Source organism: Geotrypetes seraphini, chromosome 5 (assembly GCF_902459505.1).
Source record: "Geotrypetes seraphini chromosome 5, aGeoSer1.1, whole genome shotgun sequence".
Taxonomy (NCBI): Eukaryota; Metazoa; Chordata; class Amphibia; order Gymnophiona; family Dermophiidae; genus Geotrypetes; species Geotrypetes seraphini.
Genome location: NC_047088.1, coordinates 142,248,268 through 142,271,088, shown reverse-complemented (window position 1 = coordinate 142,271,088; position 22,821 = coordinate 142,248,268). Strand labels below are relative to the sequence as shown.

The 22,821-nt window shown below is 47.3% G+C and overlaps 1 protein-coding gene across 3 annotated transcripts in view; it reads right to left on the bottom strand.

Annotated features, from left to right (window-relative positions):
* CCNYL1 (cyclin Y like 1) overlaps positions 1 to 20,825 on the bottom strand; it is a 237,108-nt gene extending 216,283 nt beyond the window's left edge. Inside the window, exons 1-2 of one of the 3 annotated variants that reach the window (XM_033946302.1) lie at positions 20,030 to 20,825; positions 19,887 to 19,931 (exon numbers count right to left, since the gene is read on the bottom strand). In XM_033946302.1, coding sequence (XP_033802193.1) covers positions 19,887 to 19,931; positions 20,030 to 20,207 — 223 coding nt within the window. In that variant the 5' untranslated portion in view covers positions 20,208 to 20,825. The remainder of the gene's footprint in view (positions 1 to 19,886; positions 19,932 to 20,029) is intronic. The other 2 variants (XM_033946299.1, XM_033946301.1) reach the window with 2 other exon arrangements.
* Positions 20,826 to 22,821: the final 1,996 nt, after the last annotated feature.

Below are 22,821 nucleotides of genomic sequence, written 5' to 3'. Positions count from 1 at the left end.
CAGCCAATCGTCCAGGTAGGGAAAGACCTGTAGCCCCCCGAGATCTCAGGGCTGCAGCGACCACCACCATACACTTCGTGAAGACTCGAGGGGACGAAGCCAGTCCGAAGGGGAGGACCCGGTATTGAAGGTGCAACTCCCCCACTTGAAACCGTAAGAATTTGCGGAAGGCGGGATGCACCGGAACATGAGTATATGCTTCCTTTAAGTCTAGGGAGCACATCGAATCCCCTTCCTCCAAAAGAGGATACAACACCGGAAGCGACAACATATGGAACTTCTCCCGGACTAGGAACTTGTTGAGCTTCCGGAGGTCCAAAATGGAGCGTAAGTCCCCTGTCTTCTTTGGGACCAAAAAGTAACGGGAGTAAAACCCCCGCCCCCGTTGGTCGGGGGGTACAGGTTCCACCGCCCGAAGGCTCAACAAGGCCCTCGCTTCCGCGAGAAGAAGGGGAAGTTGGGTTTGGCTGAATGGGTAAGCAGCCGGCGGATGTTCCGGCGGCGTGATCAAGAAATTGAGCGAGTAGCCCTCGGAGATAATCCGGAGCACCCAAGCATCTGATGTGATCCCGGTCCAGGCCGCAGAAAAGGCTCGGAGTCGACCCCCTATAGGAAGGGGGTTCGGCGAGAGCGCGGAGGGGGTCCGCCCCCATTCACACATCCCGTCAAAAGGACGGCGCCGGCTTGGGCGTCCCCTGCGCCCGAGGTTTTTGTTGGCCTCCCCTACCCTGCTGCGGTGGGCGGCGGGGCGGAGGCCTAGAGAAGGCCGGCGTTGACTTCTGGGGGTATCGCCGCGGGGGAGGCCGAAAGGGCTTCTGCGGCGGGGCCCGAGGTTTAGGACGGACCAAGGAGGCAAGAGAGCGCTCCTGTTCCGACAGACGTTTGGTCGCCGCCTCCAGGGACTCATCAAATAATTCAGAGCCAACACAGGGTAGATTGGCCAGACGTTCCTGCAAGTTCAGGTCCATGTCCAGGGTACGTAGCCAAGCCAGCCGGCGCATCGCCACGGCAAAGGCGGATACCCTGGAGGCCAGTTCAAATGCGTCGTAGACAGCGTGAAACAGGTATAGACGCAGCTGAGATAAGTTGGACATGAACGTGGCAAAACCCTCCTTGTGGGAATCCGGCATAACCCCTTAATAACGGGGCAAGTCTTTGACCATGCCTCGAAGATAAGAGGAGAATGTAAAGGCATAACCTGGTAGCCTGGCATGACCTGGTAGCCATCAATGAGTTGGAATAGAGGCGACGACCAAACTTGTCCTCGGATTGTCGAGGCGGAGCTCCGAGACACGCAATGTCTCACCCCCGGTCGGTGAAGAGCGACCGCGTCTCCGAGGGGAAGCGCGAGAACGCTTAGGTTTCCTCGGCCGACGCCTCGTCCGAGGCCGACCCGAGGGCGAAGAGCCCCGGGAGGACCTCGAGGAAGAGGACGTGGAAGAGATCCTCCGAACCCGACGCACCTTGTCCCGAGGCCTGACACTCCTCTCAGGCTGGTCAACCGAGGTCGAGGGCAAGGTCGGGGGTCGAGGACGGCCGACCCCCGGGGGCCGAAGCCGAAGGCACCGAGACCGAGGCCGCCGACGCCGGAGCAGTCGAGGCCGGAGCAGTCGAGGCCGAAGCCTGCTGCAGGTGCGCGAGGGCCCCGGACAGCTCCGAGGCAATCAGCGCTCGGAGCAAGTCCTGGAAGACCGGAACCCCCATCATGGCAGGCAGGTCTGGGGCCAAGGAGTGCTCCCTGGAGGGCGACCTCGGTCTCGAGTATTCCCTCGGGGCACTGGGCTTTGCAATTCGGGGCGGGGCAGAGGACGACCCTCCCGCAGTCGAGGAGCCTGAGGATGGCTTCTTCGCTGACCCTGGAGTCGAGGAAGGAAGAGAGGACTTACCCGAAGCAGGCTTGGTCGAGGCAGCAGGCTTGGAGGAAGTCAAGGGTCGAGGCGAGGTCGGGGGACCGGAGGCAAAGGTCGAGGCCGAAGCCGACGTCGAGGCCTTCCCCACCGCGGGGTCCGCAGAGAAGAGCTCCGCCATCCGGGCACGGCGTCGGCGGAGAGCTCTAGACTGAAAAGTTGAGCACCTATCACAGGAGTCAGTAGGATGCTCAGGACCCAAACACACCAAGCACCACCAGTGAGGATCGGTAATTGAGAGCAACCGATCGCACCAGGTGCACTTTTTAAAGCCCGTCAAGGGATGGGACATGGACACAAAACCCGGCCGGGAACGAACGAGGTCCCGCAGCCGCGGCTACCAGGAGCCCCCGGAGCCGAACCAAAATACTTTTTTTTTTTTTTTTTGACGAAAACTAAAAGAAAACAAAGAAAGAAAAGCAAATCAAGCACAGCGACCGTGAAATAACGCACAGCCGTGGTGTCAGAAGGCTAAATTCGAAGAGCACAATTTCCACAGGGCTTCTGGCTCCGCGGAAAAAACTGAACTGAGGACCACGAGGTGGGGATGCGCCCTCTAGTGGGCAAGAAGGCATGCACATGCGTGGTGCAGTGTAGCAAACTTGAAACTTCAATCAAGTTTGCTTGAAAAGCTGTCCGCACTGGGGCTCCGTAGATGACGTCACCCACATGTGAGAATATCATGCCTGCTTGTCCTGGGATAAAAAGCTTTCTCCATTTCAAATGAAAAGCTGGAAAAGAGTGCAGGCCCAGTAACAGTGCAATGTCAGGAGTGTGAATCCATTTCCTAAGTCATCTTTCAATCACCAGGCAGCACTCACTTCCGAGGATAGGGAACAGCAGTTACTAACTGAATTTAGAAACTTATGACTGCAAGTGCCAAAAGAGCCAGTTGAGGACTATTACTGCAACATGTCTAGAAAAGGTATATAAAAAACTAAGTCAAAGTCCAGTTACATATGAAGCATGCCTTGAACTTTATTTGCAACTACACAACACACTGAAAAAAATATTCTAAAGCAAATTGTTCTAATTTAACTCAATATGCCTTCTACTTGAAGAAACTCAATAAGCCAAATCCAATTGAGATGCCATAATTAAAAAAAGTGGATCAAAGTTTATAAATCTACTCCGAAGATGCCCAGCCAAATGATGGGGATTACATTTCATCTAAACACAAAATATTGGTGCTGTAACCATAACAGCCTGGAATAAGCAAAATTAAAAGCCAAATGATAACTTAAGTAGTAAGTATCTATACACAATAGTTAACGTTATTTCTGGAACATGGTTAGGCTGCTACATTGCAAAATTCAAAGTTGTGAAATCTTAAACAGGAACCTACAACCATTAGGATATAAGCCAAAATGTCCCAAGTCAACCCTTAGGTGTCCTTTTATCAAGCCGCACTTGGGCATTTTAACACGCGCTAACCCCCGCGGCTGGCTAAAAAACTAACGCCTGCTCAATGCAGGCGTTAACGGCTAGTGCGACAGGCAGTTTAACGCGCGGTATTACACGCGTTGAAACCCTACCGCAGCTTGATAAAAAGACCCCTAAATCTCTTCTGTAATACAAGAAATATGCAGGTAAACTGTAAATATTACCTTGTATAAATCATAAGTGTTTAAAACTGCAAATATTTTATAAAAGACTTAGCAGGCATGAAGCCATTTATAAAATGAATAAAGCACTACCAAAGTATATTTAGCACTAGGCACAAGGGCCATTTTATAAAATTAAAAAATAAAATCACTACAGTGGAACACACACATACAGCAGTTTTATGCATATGTTGTGATTGTGTTCCTATATAGAGCACATTTAATACATTTAGGTGACATATAGAATTTGGCCTAAAGATTCTATGAACCGCATCCAAAGTTAGGCAGAGTTTATAGAAACACATGTATTGTCCATCCACATGAAGCAGCCATTTATGACTTTTGAAAGTCAGGCCTAAATACTTGTGCCTAAGTTGTTAGGTGTACCACTATAGAATATATGTCCGATCCACGCACTTTTAAAAATAAAGACACCCATGACCTGACCATACTCCTTTTTGAGATCCGCACACTAAGATTTACAAATACCATTTCACGGAATATGTTAAGAAAGTTGCACATGTAAATTCCAATTACTTGCCAATCAGCAATTATCAGCATCGATTGACTTGTTAAACAATTAAGCTGCATGCACAAATTTGTAATGCACACAGATCTGAAAGCACATCTTTGGTCGCCTTATACAGAATCAGGTCCTTAATTATAGTGATCAGCAGATAGTGAAGCCTCCTCAAAAGCCCAGGTAGGAGGATTTTGTGCATTCAGAGGCTAAATGCATAAACCCTGCATTAGAGCCTTATGTCAGCATTTGACACACAGCTTCCTAATGGAAAGGTACATACAGACAGGCAGTCCCTGGTTTAAGAACGCCCGACTTACATCAAGCTTGTACTTACGAACCAAGGTCCTGCTTCTCCCTTCCTATATCAAAGCAACCCTTCTTTCTCCCTTCCTGTCCAAACATAACCTTCCTCCTCTCTTCCCAGTCCCAATGCACCCCTTGTCATTTTTCCCTCTGTTCTGCCTCCCAAATTCATGCCTCCCACAGGTATTTACCTCCTCTAGCCAGCTCCCTCTCTCCTCTCATTGCAGTTCTCTTTGCAAAGCTGCAGCTCACGGCTTGACCCAGCAACCCCTTTGTGCCTCCTGTGAGTTTTTACCTCCTCTAGCTGGATCTCTCCTCCCAGTGGCACTTCTCTTCATAAAGCTGCTGGTTCTAGCACGAGGCTTACCCGGAAGTCTTCCTTCACATTAAAGAACTAGGATAGAGCCAGCCAGAGGAAGTAAACAAGCCCCGGGAGGCACAAAGGACTGCTGGGTCAGCTGCGAGCCATAGTTTTGCAAAGAGAATTGTGATGGGAGAAGGGAGCCAGCCAGATGAGGTAAACACCTGCAGGATGCACAATTTGGGAAGCAGAATGGAGGGAAAGACAATAAGGGGCACGTTGTGATACAGAAGGGAGGAGGGGGGTCACGTTGGCACACAGAAGGAAGGGAGGAAGCACAAACTTCGGACAAAGGATGGCAGGAAGGAAGAAAGGAAAGAGGGAGCATGAACTTGGGAGATAGGATGGAACAAGGGAAAGAGATGCTGAGGTGGGAGAGGGAACAGAAAGGGAGAATTATTGGGCATGGGTGCCTGAGAGGGAAAGCGAGAGTGCACATGGAGAAATTAAGAAAGAAGTGAATTGTTGGGCATAGGGAGGGAGAAATATTGAACATGGTAGCGGGAGAGGCATGAGCTACAGATGCATGGGGGAGAGAGATGAGGGAGACATGTTGGATGTGGTGGTGATGGAGCGGGAACAGTGGGATGGATGAAGAACAAAAGTATTGTATTTTTCGCTCCATAAAACGCACCCTAGATTTAGAGGAGGAAAACAAGGGGGGGGAAACCCAACCCACACCATTCTGAACCCAGGCTCTGCACCCAACCTCACACTCCTTGCCAGGCTTAGCACCCTGTCCCCCCAGTAACTTTATAAATCCCCCCGCACTTTTTATGTATAAATCATTTTTATTGATGAGTGAATACAACAATAGGTAACAAGCAGCAACTGAACAAAGAAATGAGCAATAGCTGTGAACAAAGAAAACCGTCCTCATCATCAAATATAACATTACACGCCGCCCTTTGCTGCCCCCCCTCCCAACAACCCCAAACAGTACCAGCAGAAAGGAACTAACCAACAGCCCACTTCAAGTGGCATAAGCCCAGGCAGCAGCGCAGAAAGCCCATGCAAATACATACATATTACCCGTGCCAATACACGCTGGACCACCAGGCTATAAGAGTGTTTTTAAAAGGTACAATGGGGCGGGAGGGGGGGTGTTTTTCCACCCAATTTTGGGGAAAAAATTGCATCTTATGGAGCAAAAAATACAGTAAGTGTAAACACCTATCTCTATTTTTTTAAAAAATTTTATTTATTCATTTTATCAATATAATTACAAAAATTCACTTCTTCTGGAAATACAAAGAATTAACAAAACAAAGAAGAAATTTAACTATCTCAAAGTAATACATAATCTCTTCCTCAGACCACTATAAAGCAGGGGAGAACTCAAAAGACAAGTTCAAAAAAGCACAGTTACTTACCGTAACAGGTGTTATCCAGGGACAGCAGGCAGCTATTCTCACATATGGGTGACATCATCGACGGAGCCCTGATGCGGAAGCTTTGCAAGCAGACTTGCTTGTAGAAACTAGAAGTTTCGAGTCAGCCACACCGCGCATGCGCGAGTGCCTTCCCGACCAGCACAGGGTGCGCTCCTCAGTTCAGATATCTAGCAGAGAAACCAACCAGAGGAGGAGGGTGGGTTGTGAGAATAGCTGCCTGCTGTCCCTGGATAACACCTGTTACGGTAAGTAACTGTGCTTTATCCCAGGACAAGCAGGCAGCCTATTCTCACATATGGGTGACCTCCAAGCTAACCAGAAAGGGATGATGGGAGTGTTGTCAATTTAGGAGAATAAATTTTGTAATACTGTCTGGCCAAAATGGCCATCCTGTCTGGAGAAAACATCCAGACAATAGTGAGAAGTGAAAGTATGAACCGAGGACCAAGTAGCAGCCTTGCAAATTTCCTTACTAGGTATAGATCTGAGGAAAGCTACTGAAGCTGCCATTGCTCTAACCTTATGGGCTGCAACTCTACTCTGTAGGGGTAATCCAGCCTGGGCATAGCAGAAGGAGATACAAGCAGCCATCCAGTTGGAGATGGTACGCTTAGAGATAGGAGGTCCCAACTTATTTGGATCGAAGGAGACAAAAAGTTGAGGAGCAGTTCTGTGTGGTTTGGTACGTTCCAAATAGAAGACAAAAGCACGTTTACAGTCCAAAGTATGAAGAGCTGATTCTCCAGGATGAGAATGAGGCTTTGGAAAGAACACTTGAAGACCAATGGATTGGTTGAGATGAAATTCCGAAACCACTTTAGGTAGGAATTTAGGTTGAGTACTTAGAACCACCTTGTCATGATGGAACACAGTGAAAGGTGGATCAGCAACTAAACCTTGCTGCTCACTGACTCTTCAAGCAGAAGTGAGGGCAATGAGAAACACCACTTTCCAAGTGAGATACTTCAGATGAGCCGTAGACATTGGTTCAAATGGAGGCTTCATCAATTGAGCAAGAACAACATTGAGGTCCCAAGCCACTGGAGGCAGTTTGAGAGGAGGTTTGACATTGAAAAGTCCTTTCATTAATCTGGAAACCACCGGATGAGCAGAAAGAGGTTTTCCTTCAATAGGCTGATGGAAAGCAGCAATTGCACTGAGATGGACTTGGATCGATGTAGACTTGAGGCCAGAGATGGATAAATGCAAAAGGTAGTCTAAAACGGAAGACAAGGAGGAATGTTGAGGCTCCTTATCGTGAGAAACATACCATGTAGAAAATCTAGTCCATTTTTGGTGATAGCATTGTCTAATGGTAGGTTTCCTAGAAGCCTCTAAAATGTCTCTTACAGATTGAGAAAACTGAAGAAGAGTTATGTTGAGAGGTACCAAGCTGTCAGGTGTAGAGACTGCAGGTTGGGATGAAGCAGAGATCCCTGACTCTGTGTACGCAGAGATGGAAAAACTGGTAGAAGATACGGCTCCCTGCTGCTGAGTTGAAGTAGAAGGGAGTACCAAGGTTGTCTCAGCCACCGAGGAGCAATTAGAATCATGGTGGCATGATCGTTCTTCAACTTGACCAGAGTCTTGAGAATGAGAGAGAATGCATAGAGGAAGAGATTCGTCCATTCCAGAAGAAAAGCAACTGTCTCTAGGCGATGAGGAGAATAGATCTTGGAGCAGAACTGAGGCAGTTTGTGGTTGTGGGGAGCTGCAAAGAGATCTATCTGAGGCGTTCCCCACTGTGAAAAAATATGATGTAGAGGCGAGGAATGGAGTATCCATTCGTGAGATTGCAGAAGACGACTCAAGTTGTCCACCAAGCAATTTTTCGCCCCTTGGATGTAGACAGCTTTGAGGAAGGTGTTGTGGCGGATTGCCCAATCCCAAACCTTCAGAGCTTCTTGACAAAGGGAGGAAGATCCCGTCCCTCCCTGTTTGTTGACATAATACATGGCGACTTGGTTGTCCGTCCGAATGAGGACTACCTGATCTTGAAGAAGATGTTGAAAAGCTTTGAGAGCCTTGAAGATCGCTCCGAGTTCCAACAGATTGATGTGACATTGACGATCCGTACTGGTCCAGTGGCCTTGATTATGGAGACCATCGAGATGAGCGCCACAAGCGTAGGTCGAGGAATCTATTGTGAGGACCTTCTGATGAGAGGGCGTTTGAAACCTCTGGAGAGATTAGAAGAGAGCATCCACCAGCGGAGAGACTGTCTCAATGAAGGAGTGACTGCAATATGTCGAGAAAGTGGGTCGCAAACCTGCGTCCACTGAGATGCCAGAGTCCTATAAGGAATTCTGAGGTGAAGTCTGGGAAAAGGAGTCACTTGTACTGTGGAGGTCATGTGACCCAGGAGTACCATCATGTGTCTTGCTGATATGGAGGAGCAGGAAGACACTGTATGACAGAGTTGAAGGAGGACTTCCAGACATTGTTGCGGAAGGAATGCTCTGAGTTGGATAGTATCCAGAACATCTCCGATGAATTGTAGATTCTGAGAGGGTTGAAGTTGGGATTTGGGAAAGTTGATTTCAAATCCCAAACTCTGTAGGAACCATGTAGTCCGTTGGGTCGCTACAATAATCCCTTGAGATGTTGAATCTTTAATGAGCCAGTCGTCCAGGTAGAGAAATACCTGAAGAACACGGTTTCTGAGAGCTGCGGCTACCACTACCAGGCACTTGGTGAACACTCTGGGAGATGAAGCCAGGCAAAAGGGCAGCACTCTGTATTGATAATGCAGGTTCTCCACCCGAAATCAGAGATATTGGCGGGAGGCTGGACCAGACACTCGCAGAGACTCTACTCCCTGCAAAGAGTGTGTAGTCTCAGTCTGAGGCATAGGAAGAGGCTCGACCTCGCGGGAATCTGCAGAATGCCCAGGCTGGATTAGAGTAACAAGCTTCGGTCCCATATTAGTGAGGAACTGAATGAATTGCTGCTCTAACATGGTCTGGAAAGAAGCCGGCAATGATGGATCCGCGTCTGAAACTGGACCACCTGCTTTGGCTAGAGGTTCCACAGAGGCAGTGGAAATGTGCTTCGACTTGGAAGTCTTAGGCACCTTAAGAACCATCGCTGGAACTTTCTGCTGAGCTATCTGACCTGAGGATACAGGGGAAGATGCAGCAGACGTTGTCGAGGAAAGAGCCACTGCAAACGAAGAAGGTCTGATGAGACTCGAGGTCTGTACCCTCGGGGGAGGGTACAGGCATAAACAACATACCTGGCGAACTAAACTGCCAATACTTTTTTGAGGCTGAGGTAAGTAGTCACCAAAATTCTGGGTCGGGGGTGAGTGCACACACTTTCAAGTCGGGAGTAGGGTCACATCATATTTATGGGTCACATTGTAATTCTGGGTCTGAGGGGAGTACACACTGTAGTTCTGGGTATATGGGGAATACACATTGTAGTTCTGGGCCTAAGGAAAGCACAAATAATGCAAACAATGCTAAAGATGTTCAAATAGCTCAAGCAGAAATATCCCCATTGAGACGTAACAAAAATACAACATGGAGGGCTATGTACGTCAACGCACACAGTTTAGGAAACAAGATCCTGGAATTGGAAACAGAAATAAGGAATGCTGACCTGGATGTGGTGGCGATATCCGAGACCTGGCTCACAGACTCCCACGGGTGGGATATGGTCATACCGGGTTACAACTTGCTTCGCCGGGACAGGGAGGGCAGAATGGGAGGAGGTGTAGCATTATATACTAAAGATGACATTAAGGTCACGAGAATCACAGATGTCCAGTATACTGGGGAATCCCTTTGGGTTAATTTGGCCAGAGGGAAAGACAAATGCTTGTATCTTGGCATAATTTACAGACCCCCAAGACAACAGGATGGCCTGGATATGGAAATAATCGGAGATATAGAAAATATCACCTTGCGTGGGGACACAGTATTGCTAGGTGACTTCAACATGCCTGATGTGGATTGGGTTACACTTACCTCTGCTTCCGGCAGCAGCAGGAGGCTATTAAACACTATGAAGGGAGCAAGACTCAGGCAACTGGTGTTGGAACCAACAAGGGATCAGGCAATACTGGACCTGATACTTACCAATGGAGAAAGTGTCACAGAGGTCTCGGTGGGCGACACATTGGCCTCCAGTGACCACAACATGGTATGGTTCAATCTCAGGAAAGGTTTCACTAAATCTACCACACTGACCAAGGTCCTCAAATTCAAGGACACAAATTTCAAAGAAATGGGAGACTTTGTTCACCAGGCGCTACAAAGCCAAGCAGAAACTGATAATGTGGAAGAAATGTGGTCGACTTTGAAAGCCACCATACAAGAAGCAACAAACCGCTATGTTAAATCAGTAAGTAAACGGCGAAGGAACAATAAGCCACAGTGATTTACTGCGGAGATCTCAGACCTCATCAAGGAGAAGAAAAAAGCATTCATCTCTTACAAAAAATCTGGGAAGCAGGACTCTAGAGCAGACTACCTGACTAAATCAAAAGCCGTCAAAACAGCAGTCAGAGAGGCTAAATTCCACATGGAAGAGTCTCTGGCAAAGAACATCCAGAAGGGAGATAAATCCTTCTTCAGGTATATCAGTGACAGAAGAAAAAACTCAGGCGGGATTGTAAGTCTTAGGAATCCAGACGGAGACTATGTGGATAAGGATTCGGAAAAAGCCCAACTATTAAATGAATACTTCTGCTCAGTCTTCACCCGAGAAGCGCCGGGGCTTGGCCCTCAGCTACAGACAAGGGTTGGCTCAGTTGACCCTTTTAGTAACTTTGAGTTTACACCCAGCAGTGTCTACGGTGAGCTGTCAAAGCTCAAGGTTAACAAAGCAATGGGGCCGGACAACCTGCACCCCAGGGTGCTTAGGGAACTGAGTGATGTCTTGGCGGAGCCACTGTCCGCGCTCTTCAACCTCTCCCTTAGTACAGGCAGCGTCCCGTTGGACTGGAGGACGGCTAACGTCATTCCACTCCACAAGAAAGGCTCAAAGATGGAGACAGAAAACTACAGACCAGTGAGTCTAACATCGATAGTGAGCAAACTAATGGAAACTCTAATCAAACACCAATTGGATAAAATCCTGGATGAAAAGAATCTACGGGATCCCCGACAACATGGATTTACTAAGGGGAGATCATGCCAATCCAACCTGATCAGCTTCTTTGATTGGGTGATGGAGAAGCTGGATATTGGGGAGTCCCTAGACATCGTGTACCTGGACTTTAGCAAAGCATTCGATAGTGTACCACACCGCAGGTTGCTGGGCAAGATGAGTTCTATAGGATTAGGTGACACATTGACGCAATGGGTTGGGAACTGGCTTGGAGGTAGGCTTCAAAGGGTGGTGGTGAATGGCACCCCCTCCGAAATGACGGAGTTGATCAGTGGAGTGCCACAGGGCTCAGTCTTGGGCCCAATCCTATTCAACATCTTTATAAGGGACTTGGCAGAAGGGCTTCGAGGTAAAATAACATTATTCGCCGATGACGCCAAACTAAGTAATGTAGTGGGCAAATGCACAACAGACGAAGATTCAATGCCCGACAACATGATGCACGACCTACTCCTGCTGGAGCGCTGGTCTAGGACATGGCAACTCAACTTCAATGCCAAAAAATGCAAAATTATGCTCCTGGGCAGCCAAAATCCATGCAAGTCTTATACCCTTAATGGCGAGATCCTAGCAAAAACGGTAGCAGAACGAGACTTGGGGGTAATCGTCAGTGAGGACATGAAGTCTGCCAATCAAGTGGAGCAGGCTTCATCCAAGGCAAGACAAATCATGGGTTGCATACGAAGGGGTTTCGTCAGCCGTAAGGAGGAAGTTATTATGCCATTGTATAGATCCATGGTGAGGCCCCACCTGGAATACTGTGTGCAATTTTGGAGGCCACATTATCGCAAGGATGTGCTGAGACTGGAGTCGGTGCAGAGAATGGCCACCCGGATGGTCTCGGGACTCAAGGATCTTCCATATGAAGAACGGCTTGACAAATTACAGCTATACTCGCTCGAGGAGCGCAGAGAGAGGGGAGACATGATCAAGACGTTCAAGTATCTTACAGGCCGCATCGAGGCGGAGGAAGATATCTTCTTTTTCAAGGGTCCCACGACAACAAGAGGGCATCCGTGGAAAATCAGGGGCGGAAAACTGCGAGGTGACACCAGGAAATTCTTTTTCACTGAAAGAGTGGTTGATCGCTGGAACAGTCTTCCACTACAGGTGATTGAGGCCAGCAGCGTGCCTGATTTTAAGGCCAAATGGGATAGACACGTGGGATCTATTCACAGAGAAAGGTAGGGGAGGGTCATTAGGGTGGGCAGACTAGATGGGCCGTGGCCCTTATCTGCCGTCTATTTCTATGTTTCTATGTAAAACAGTGGAGGCAGGAGGAACCTCGGTCGAAGGTGAGACCGAGTTCGGCTTCAGAGTCGAGGAAGTGGTCGAATCCATCCCGAAGAGCTTCTCCACTGAAAGCGGATGACGTTTAAGGGCTCGAGGTTGAAGAATAGCACAGCGCTCGCACGACTTCGGGTGATGGTCTGCCCAAGGCACTTACTGTGTGGGTCCGTATAAGAAATCGCACGCTGACACTGGCTACACTTCTTGAAGTCTGTTGTTGGCTGGGACATAGGAGGAAAAATAGCTGCTGCAAGGTCAAAGCCCCTGGGCTGCGGCCGAGCGGCCTGCCCCGGCAGCCGAACAGAAGAAATAAATTTTTTTTTTAACGAAAAATAAAAGAAAAACTAAATACAGCGATTCGTGAAGAAAATAACACAAACCGCGATGAGAAAAAGCACAAAGTAAGTTGAACGCAGAGAGTCAAAGAGGGACTTCTCAGCTCCGCAGAAAACTGAGAACTGAGGAGACGCGCCCTGCTGGGCGGACAGGCACTCGCGCATGCGCGGTGCGGCTGACTCGAAACTTCTAGTTTCTACAAGCAAGTCTGCTTGCGAGGCTTCCGCAACGGGGCTCCATTGATGATGTCACCCATATGTGAGAATAGGCTGCCTGCTTGTCCTGGGATAAATACTTGTCTGAAGTATTAACATTTCCATCTGAAACAATGCCGCCCATTAATCATATATATTTCTTCCTGAAAAAAAGAAATTGGATAACCAACCTGATGCTGGAAAAATCTTTAGAAATTCAATCTCGCCCTACTCTCCTTGTCTCATTTGTTTTTGAACAAGCCCTAAATGCTGTAATGCGCATGTTCTTTTGTTTTTCTCAGGTTTTATTCTTTGGACAAAGAATTTGGGTCTATCCTGATGTGACCAAAACTATTCAAGAACGTAGGAAATTATTCCTAAACATTAGACAAGAAGTTAAGGCATTGGGGGCTTCTTTTTTGCTAAGTTACCCATGCAAATGTTTTGTTAAATATGATGGGACCAAATATACCTTTTTTCCCGATCAGTTTAAGGTCTTTCTAGACGCTAAGAAGCTGCTCCATTAAATGCAGAGATAATTAAGTTAAATTTGCAGATGTTGTTATACCCACTAAGAATATGCTTGATTGTTATATATATATATAACTAGTGTTTAAGCCCGTTACATTAATGGGTGCTAGTAGAGCCTCCTTCCCTCACATGTGCCCTATTTTCAGCCCCAGCTCCAAACCCATTTTTACGCCCCTCCCTCCCACCACGGTCCAACAGCACCTCTTCCCTGCTCCCCCAGCCAGCAGCACCTCTTCCCTGCTCCCCCAGCCAGCAGCACCTCTTCCCTGCTCCCCCAGTCAGCAGCACCTCTTCCCTGCTCCCCCAGTCAGCAGCACCTCTTCCCTGCTCCCCCAGTCAGCAGCACCTCTTCCCTGCTCCCCCAGTCAGCAGCACCTCTTTCCTGCTCCCCCAGTCAGCAGCACCTCTTTCCTGCTCCCCCGGTTCCTCTTCCCTGCTTCTCCAGTCAGCAGCATCTCTTCCCTGCTTCCCCAGTCAGCAGCACATCTTCCCTGCTCCCCCGGTCCCTCTTCCCTGCTCCCCCGGTCAGCAGTACCTCTTCCCTGCTCCCCCGGTCCCTCTTCCCTGATCCCCCGGTCAGCAGCACATCTTCCCTGCTCCCCCGGTCAGCAGCACCTCTTCCATGCTCCCCCGGTCAGCAGCACCTCTTCCATGCTCCCCCGGTCAGCAGCACCTCTTCCATGCTCCCCTGGTCCCTCTTCCCTGATCCCCCGCTCAGAAGCACATCTTCCCTGCTCCCCTGGTCAGCAGCAACTCTTCACAAATCTCTCGCCTGTAGCAGCGGCCGCAGCACTCTACACACGCTGCTTCACGGCCTTCAACTGCCCTGATTTGATTTGCCGCATCTCTGATGATGTCATCAGGGACGTGGTGGAGCAATCAGGGCAGTTGAAGGCAGCGAAGCAGCGTGTGTAGAGTGATGCGGCCGCTGCTAGAGGTGAGAGGTTTGTGGGACCGCGTGAAGGGGGGGGGGGGCGGCAAGGGAGTAAGGGTAGCGGTCAGACCGCGTGAAGGGGTTCGTGTGCGCCGGGGGGGAGGATGGGGGCGATGACGACGATCTGGCTTACACAGAAACCGACTCCTTTTGGGGTCCGCGGGAAGGGAAGGGTGGGGTGGCAAAGGACTTGGGTCCCGGGCGGCGGGGTCAGTTTTTCGGTTCGTCCCGGGGGGGGGGGGGGGGGGGAGGAGGCGGTCTTTGTACACCAGTCCTGGCTTGTGGAGGCAATCGTCGGCTGGCTGGGAGAAGGCTTGTGGAGGCGATCGTCAGCGTGTGAAGAAACTTCCGTATTGTGTGGTGGCTGTGACGTAAAACCCGCACATGCGCACTCGTGTTTTCGCGACGGATCAGGGGACACGTTTTTTTAGTGCGCATGCGCGGCCTATCATTTTATTATATTAGATTCTAGTTGATCTCCTTGTCTTTTGAGTTCTCCCCTGCTTTATAGTGGTCTGAGGAAGAGATTATGCATTTCTTTCTATTTGAACTACAGTACTTTGTTTTAAGGATTGTTTCTTTAATGTTTTTATAGACTGTATACTGTACAGGATCCGAGTTACATACAAATTCAACTTAACAGTTAAACCCTCCCCAAAAAAATAAACAAAAAACTTGTTCTTAACCCAGGGACTGCCTGTATTTAGTTAATCAACCCTTCACAAAAAAATGTACATCAACAAGGGAAAGTACACCAGACATATGCATGTGGATCTGAACTAGTGGGAGTCACATCTTACAGATGTGTGTGCATACAACTTTGATGCCAATTTATGTGCACTATTCTAAACATAAAATTTTGCAATACCAAGCAAAAAAAGCATTCCAGCACACGTACAGGTGTATGCACATGCAACTCCGATGCCAATACAATTTTTAGTATATCTACCTACAGTCTAGTACGTTCTTTGTACCAGCATAGCTAATCTAATCTAACTTTCTGAATTGCACTTATCCAGTACAGGTTCAAGGCAATTTACAAGATAAGAGACCCATGTGTTAGGACTAGCATTTGAACCAGAATTGTGAAGTGACTGTTGTGGAAGTAAGGTTTGATCAGTCTCAATTGCTTTAAAACTGTACAAAAGTCTCCACCCCCCCCCCCCCAAGGTTGGAGATTTGGGGTTTGTAGGAAAACTGTGGAGTAGCAGGATTCCAAGCACCCTGGAAGGCTTTCCAAGATTAGTGACGTGCCAGAGGATAAGGATAAGTGTGTGGGAACAGACTGTGTAGCATTGTGGAACCTACCATACTCTAAAAGCTGAAAGTTATGCTGAAAGTAAAGGGAAGAAACACACAAAATGCTCACTAATAGTTCACTACTGCATAAGTTCTGAACTAAGGGCTAGATTCACTAACTCACTGTTGTTGAGCGATCCGTGGCTGAGTCTTGCTGGGCAACTGATTCATGAGTCCTCATGCAAATTAATGTGTTCGGACGCACGCCTCACAGTGACCTCACGGATCGCTGCAGAACGATTGCGACACATACGCAGACCATCCTGGATGACTGTAGATAAGATCCGCGCATGCGCTTGCTCTCGGCACAAGCGAGGTCAAAATAAACACGCTTTAGCCAGATATGGAACAGAACACGCTTTTAACCTGCAGGTTAAAACCACAGCCTTGCACTATACTTTTTGCAGAAATATGGGGAGTAATTTGGCAGCAGAAAGCAGGATTTCAGGGCGGCAAAGAGCAGGAGAGTCGGCAAGGACAGTTGTGACTGGTCCTCAGCAGTCACTTCTTTTCGTATCGGCAACTCTAATCGGTGTTTCTTCTTCTGCTTAGTGAATTGCTGCCTTCCTATTTATGCAGGCAATTTCCCCTCATTTGCATGGGCGGATCAGATTAGGTGGGAGATTGATCGGCCACAAGGTAAGTGAATTGGGTCAGGGAAAAATCGGGTCAGGGAACAATCGTGAACTGGTCGGGACACGATCGGTGCGTTTAATGAATCTGGCCCTAACTTTCTACCCTCTCAGACCTAACATTGAAACTCAGGCATTGTGCTCAGCCTCCTTATCTTCTATGAACCTACCTGCTATCTACATTGATTAACCAAGTCTCATTACCATAAATTTAAATGAGCTTTAGTATGGGGTCCTTTTGTTAAGGTGCGCTAACCGATTTAGTGCACCACTAAATGCTAAGACCATTATATTCCTATGGGCATCTTAGCATGCACTAAATCAGTTAGTGCACCTTAATAAAAGGATCCCTATGCATGCTATGTGCGTAGTTATCTCAAGAGAAAAGCCTGGGTTTTGCTTAGAGCACCCACAAAATTATGCAATAAAGCCAAACTAACCAGTGTTCAAAACCTGGCATACTTTTCTGCTATCTTAACCAGCAGATATTCATCCAAGTCACAAAGACAAGTTAATCAAGGGTTGTGTGCGATGTTAAAATGTAAATGCCTATAGGCAGAAGTGTCAAGGTATGTATACATACGTATATCTCTCGCCTGGACTCTATAAAGTTAACATCTTTAGTACCGTTCAAAGGAAGCCTCAGCCCCACCACTCCACCGCAAAATCACTTTTCAAATTGTGAGAAGCTTTACGTGGTGACACTGCAGGCAAGGGTAGATACGGATTGTAACTCCCAGGATGTCATTTACGTGATTGTTTGTCCGTGTGATTTATTATATGTCAGATGGACGAACAAGAGGATAAGAACTAGACTCACCGAACACAAATCGCGTATTGCAAGTAAGGTCATTCAGGCACCTCTAGTGGAACACTGGGTCACGTATAAACATATGGTGGAGGAGATTAGATAGCGAGTTATTAATAAGATCATTGGGAGGGACGGAGGGAAGGATCAAAGGAGGTTAAACCAGAGTGAACAGAGGTATATTTTTTCGCTGGACATGATAGAACCCAGAGGATTGAATAGGGAAATAGAATGGCTGTCAGCGATTGGTTAATGCTCTAGCTAATGGGAAAAGGGGGAGAGAATGTTTGAACCAAGATGAGGAAGAGTATTTAAATGCCGGGCAGTACGCTGCCGCCATCTTTCTCTTACATTCTGGAGTCGGATGACAACAGCGGCCTCGGTGAGTTGTATTTTGTACATTGAAGTAAGAACTATTGAAGCAGGCAAGGCGGGTAGCTGTGTATGAGTGGGTTTTTCACAGCGCTTTTCCTCTATCTTATTTCGCAGGGGAACCCTTGATAGAGCATTATATGCGAAACATGTCGGGTCAGACTCCTGGGTTTTGGCTGTGACCTAAGCTAAGTATAAAACCATCGCAAGCACTTTATATTTATATTTATTTATTGTAGTGATGGATATGTGATTAGTACAATACAAACTTGATAACGGTGTAATACATTTAAAAATATTTATAATAAGGAACACTTCACTCTAAAGAAGAGGACAGCCAATGATGAGGCACCACGTAAAGCTTCTCACAATTTGAAAAGTGATTTTGCGGTAGAGTGGTGGGGCTGAGGCTTCCTTTTGAACGGTATTAAAGATGTTAACTTTATAGAGTCCAGGCGAGAGATATACGTATATAAAAGAACAGTACACCGGATACTACTGGACATTAAGCAAATTTTCTAACTTATGCCAAAGAACTCTTGTAAGGTATGTATACATGACATGTACAGCTGAGACTTTATCTCCTTTCTGTCCTCCCAAATTAAAACCAACCCACTGCATATTATATTTATAAATATTCAATTGCAGTTAGCATTATCTTAAAAAAAAAAAAAAGTAAGTCCACCTGTGCAAGTAGCAAACATTTCTATAGATATTCAACTCCACTTTTTTTTTTTTTTTTTTTTAAGAAACTCATCTTTTTTGCAGATTTGGAGAGATTACCAGTTACAAATTAACCACCATTTCCTAGAAAACTGGTTAAGGTGCATTTACTTATGTTTGGCATCGCAGAACAGCAAAAGGAAGAGGAATAGGAGATGCTTTATTGAAGTTAAAATTTCAAAATGTAAAAACAAGTTCACATACAATATAGGACAACCTATATGGTTTTGTGAAGGACTTGTTTTTACATTTTGAAATTTTAACTTCAATAAAGCATATGTAACTTAAGGTTGGTTTAAGACAGTGGTCTCAAACTCACCAGGTACTATTTTGCAGCCCGCAGTCTGTACTAGCGCTGTCTTACTAGTGCTGCCCGCTCTTTGAAATGTTCTCCGGTTTCCCCCCTGGTCTCCCACTCTTACCTTCAAATAATTACCACAGGCTGCAGAGAGGATTGCCGGTGCTGTAGCGATCCTTGCAGGCTGCTGTCATCTTCAGCAGCACGTTCCCTCTGCCACGATCCTGCCCCTGACATAGGAAGAGGAGCAGGACCATGGCAGAGGGAACGTGCTGCAGAGGCCGATGGCAGCCTGCAAGGAACGCTACAGCATCGGCAATCCTCTATGCAGGCTACAGTAATTAGACTAGGAGGCCAGGAGGAGGAAGCTGGAGGATGCTGCAAAGAAGGGGGGGAGGAACATGCAGGCCTTCGGGGGGCTGGGGTGGATTTATTTTATTTTTATTTATTCAATTTTCTATACCGTTTTCCCAGGGGAACTCAGAACGGTTTACATGCATTTATTCAGGTACTCAAGCATTTTTCCCTGTCTGTCCCGGTGGGCTCACAATCTATCTAATGTACCTGGGGCAATGGGGGGATTAAGTGACTTGCCCAGTGTTAGAAGGAGCAGCGTGGGATTGAACCCACAACCTCAGGGTGCTGAGGCTGTAGCTTTAACCACTGCGCCACACAATAAAGAGTTTTACCTCATGCAAAATTTTCATTTCTTTCATAAAGCATTAACTATTTTTTCAGCAGCCCTCCTAAGTACCTACAAATCCAAAATGTGGCCCTGCAAAGGGTTTGAGTTTGAGTCCACTGGTTTAAGACATCTCCTGCGCCTCTTCCTTTTGCTGTTCTGTTTGACTACGAGGCCTGGGACCTTATGTTTGGCACCAACATAAAAAAGACAAGACATTAATTTTACAGCAAATGTATTTGAAAAACATAAGCGCAGACAAGATACACCACCTAATATGACTACTTAGAAAAATAGTAATATTATGAACGTATATATGCTTTTACTACGTTAACATTTATTTCCACCTTAAAATAGACATTTATAAAGGAAATACAGGACCCAAGCAAGCCCTAATAAAATAATCTCCAACACATTTTAAAATAATATTAGTCAACTCCCTAGCTCTTCCTATCACCTTCCCAACAAGAAATGCCACAAAATTTCCAAGCAGCATACCAAACTATAAAATAAGACTGGATTAGAGGCATCTGGCTTGCGTGATACGAGGAAGAGTGGGGAAGGGGAAACGTAAACATACCAGGCCTAGGTAGGGAGAAGCTGGACACTGCGAGTCGGTATATTGCTATAAAACAAAAACAAAAAAAACAAAAAAAAACAAATCAAAACAGCAAAAAGGCTCACGTCGTACTCCTCTCCCGGTACCGCTTCACCTGTCCTTACCATCTGGGAACTCCCTGTCGCTGATGTGTTGCAAGTGAGGTCCGGTATCAGCTTCAGCCAGCTCTAACTCCGCCTCGTAAACATCCACCGCAGCCGTCTGCCGCTCGGTCACCCCACGGGCTCGGCTCAGCTTCGGACTAGCGCCCGGAGACACGCAACAGGTCACCGTATTCCCCATTCCGGAAGGAAGGGTGGGAGGAAGGCCGACGACGACTCCGCCACCACCACAACTCTATCCTCCAACTACAGCACCAGTCCACATGAGCACAGCCAGGGTTACAAGATCACCGCCATTGCCATCACCACCACTCCTGCGCTGCCTAAGCTGGCCAGGGTAGACAGCCACCCAAACCGGCCCGTACTCACTTCTCTTCCGGTTGACAGAGCGCTTTCATTTCATTTAGAGGCGGGCGCGTGGTTACGCGTGCGCGCGAGCGTTGAACGAAATGTTTGTGCGGGAGAGCAGCGTTTGTACCACGCCCCTCTACGGTGCCGGCTACAGTCGCAAAAAGGGGGCTGTGGCCATGGTGCACGTGGTCGCCGAAGCTTAGAATTAGCTTTTCTGCGTTAGCTGAAGATGGTGATTGCGAGCTTTTGCGTTGGTTCGGATTAACTCCTTGGTAGGTCCTAAACAAACAAGCATGATGAGCCCCCACCATAATACAATTACGTTTTTAACTCCCACGCCACTGTGTGACGCCTAACAACGGAACATGGTAAAAAAAACCAGGATGTGCAGGATTCTCAGGATCTCAAGGATGTAGGGCAGACCACCTTAAGAATGGAATGCTTATTTTTTAATGCCAGCAACAGGCTGTCTTTCAGTGGGGAATTTCTCTGTGAAGTCCCACCCCCTATGATGCAGTTCTATTCTTCTGTGGGTGGGCTTGGCAGAAGACAATGATGTCAGCAAAAGGGGAGGGGACTTCCTGCAGAATGACAGAAAATCAATCAACACAGTTGGTGCAAATTGCAAAGCTAAATAGTAGAAGCTGTGGCAGGGAGTGATTGTGGGGGATTGAAAGAGGCATAAAATACAATCAATATGTTCCAGAAAGAAGAAATAAAAATAGCATACAGAGTAAAGTGAAGGGGTGGCGGGGTGGGGTGGGGGGGGGGGGACAGTGGCAGGAAACATCCACATTTTGTACTCCTTCCTTATCAAAAGCACAGGACCTACCATAATCCTGCAATTCTGACCCCAGGAAGGGCTGCATCTATCTGGTTTCAGCACCCTCAACCAAGAAACATCCTCAATGCAGGAAACATTCATTCCATGCACTCTTTCACTATCAAAAGCACAGGACATGGAAGGATATCCAGGATCCAGCAGGATCTGTCAGGGTCCTGCAATTCTGACCCCAGGAAGGGCTGCATCTATCTGAATTCAGCATCTAACTGGTTTCAGCACTCTCAACCACTTATAAGGCAGGAAACATCCATTCCATGCACTCTTTCCCTATAAAAAGCACAGGATATGCCAGGATGTTTCAGGATTTGCAGGATACCCAGGATCCAGCAAGATCTGTCAGGATCCTGCAATTCTGACCACAGGAAGAGCTGCATCTATCTGGTTTCAGCACCCTCAACCACCTATAAGGCAGGAAGCATCCATTTCACGCTCTCTCCCTATCAAAAGCACAGGATATGTCAGGATGATTCAGGATATACCAGGATCCTGCAATTCTAACCCCAGGAAGGGCTGCATCTATCTGATTTCAGCACCCTCAACCACCTATAAGGCAGGAAACATCCATACCATGCACTCTTTCCCTATCAAAAGCACAGGATATGCCAGGATGTTTCAGGATTTGCAGGATATCCATGATCCAGCAGGATCTGTCAGGATCCTGCAATTCTGACCCCAGGAAGGGCTGCATCTATCTGAATTCAGCACCTTTAACCACCTATAAGGCAGGAAACATCCAGTCTATGCACTCTTTCCCTATCAAAAGCACAGGATATGCCAGGATGTGCAGGATTTGCAGGATATCCATGATCCAGCAGGATCTGTCAGGATCCTGCAATTCTGACCCCAGGAAGGGCTGCATCTATCTGGTTTCAGCACCCTCAACCACCTATAAGACAGGAAACATCCATTATCCCAATCAAGCAGACAGCATATTCTCACATGTGGGTGACGTAATCCTTGGAGCCCTGGTACAGATAGCTTAAAAAGTGTATTGCCACATTAAGAATTTTAAAAAGTTCACGACTGACCATCCCACACTTGTGAGAGTGCCTTCCTGCCCAACCTAGGCTTGCGACTCCTCAGTTTTAAGTTTTCCGCGGAGCTAAGTTGTATTTTTTGAATGTCGTTCAATTTTGCCTTGTTGCTTTCCCGCTCGTGTATTTTCTTTTCTCCCTTTTATCTTTCTTCAAAAAAATAATAAAGCTGGGTTTAATTTTTTCCTCTTGCAGGCAGAGAGCTAGAGGAGGTAAAGGTGGTATGGGTGAGGGTAGGAGAAGTGAGGGGGCACCTGCTGCTATGATGTGGGTGAGGTTCAAGCAGGGAGAGAGTGGATGATCGAATGAGAGGGAGAAAGTGTTGGATCTTTAGAGAGTGGAGAAGAGGATAAGAGGAAGGGAGAGGCAATGGATTTAAAGAGTGAGTGGTGAGATGTTAAGGGATTCAGTGACTTGGGGAGAGATTGGGGATCGTTAATACCAGTAGGAGGGAGAGCAAGGGAATCATAATAGTGGAAGGAGGAAGAGGAACAGGGAAGAAACTTGCTTGTGGGCTAGTCTAGAGAGCAGAGTGTCCATCTCAGTCATTGAGTTTGATTTGCCTG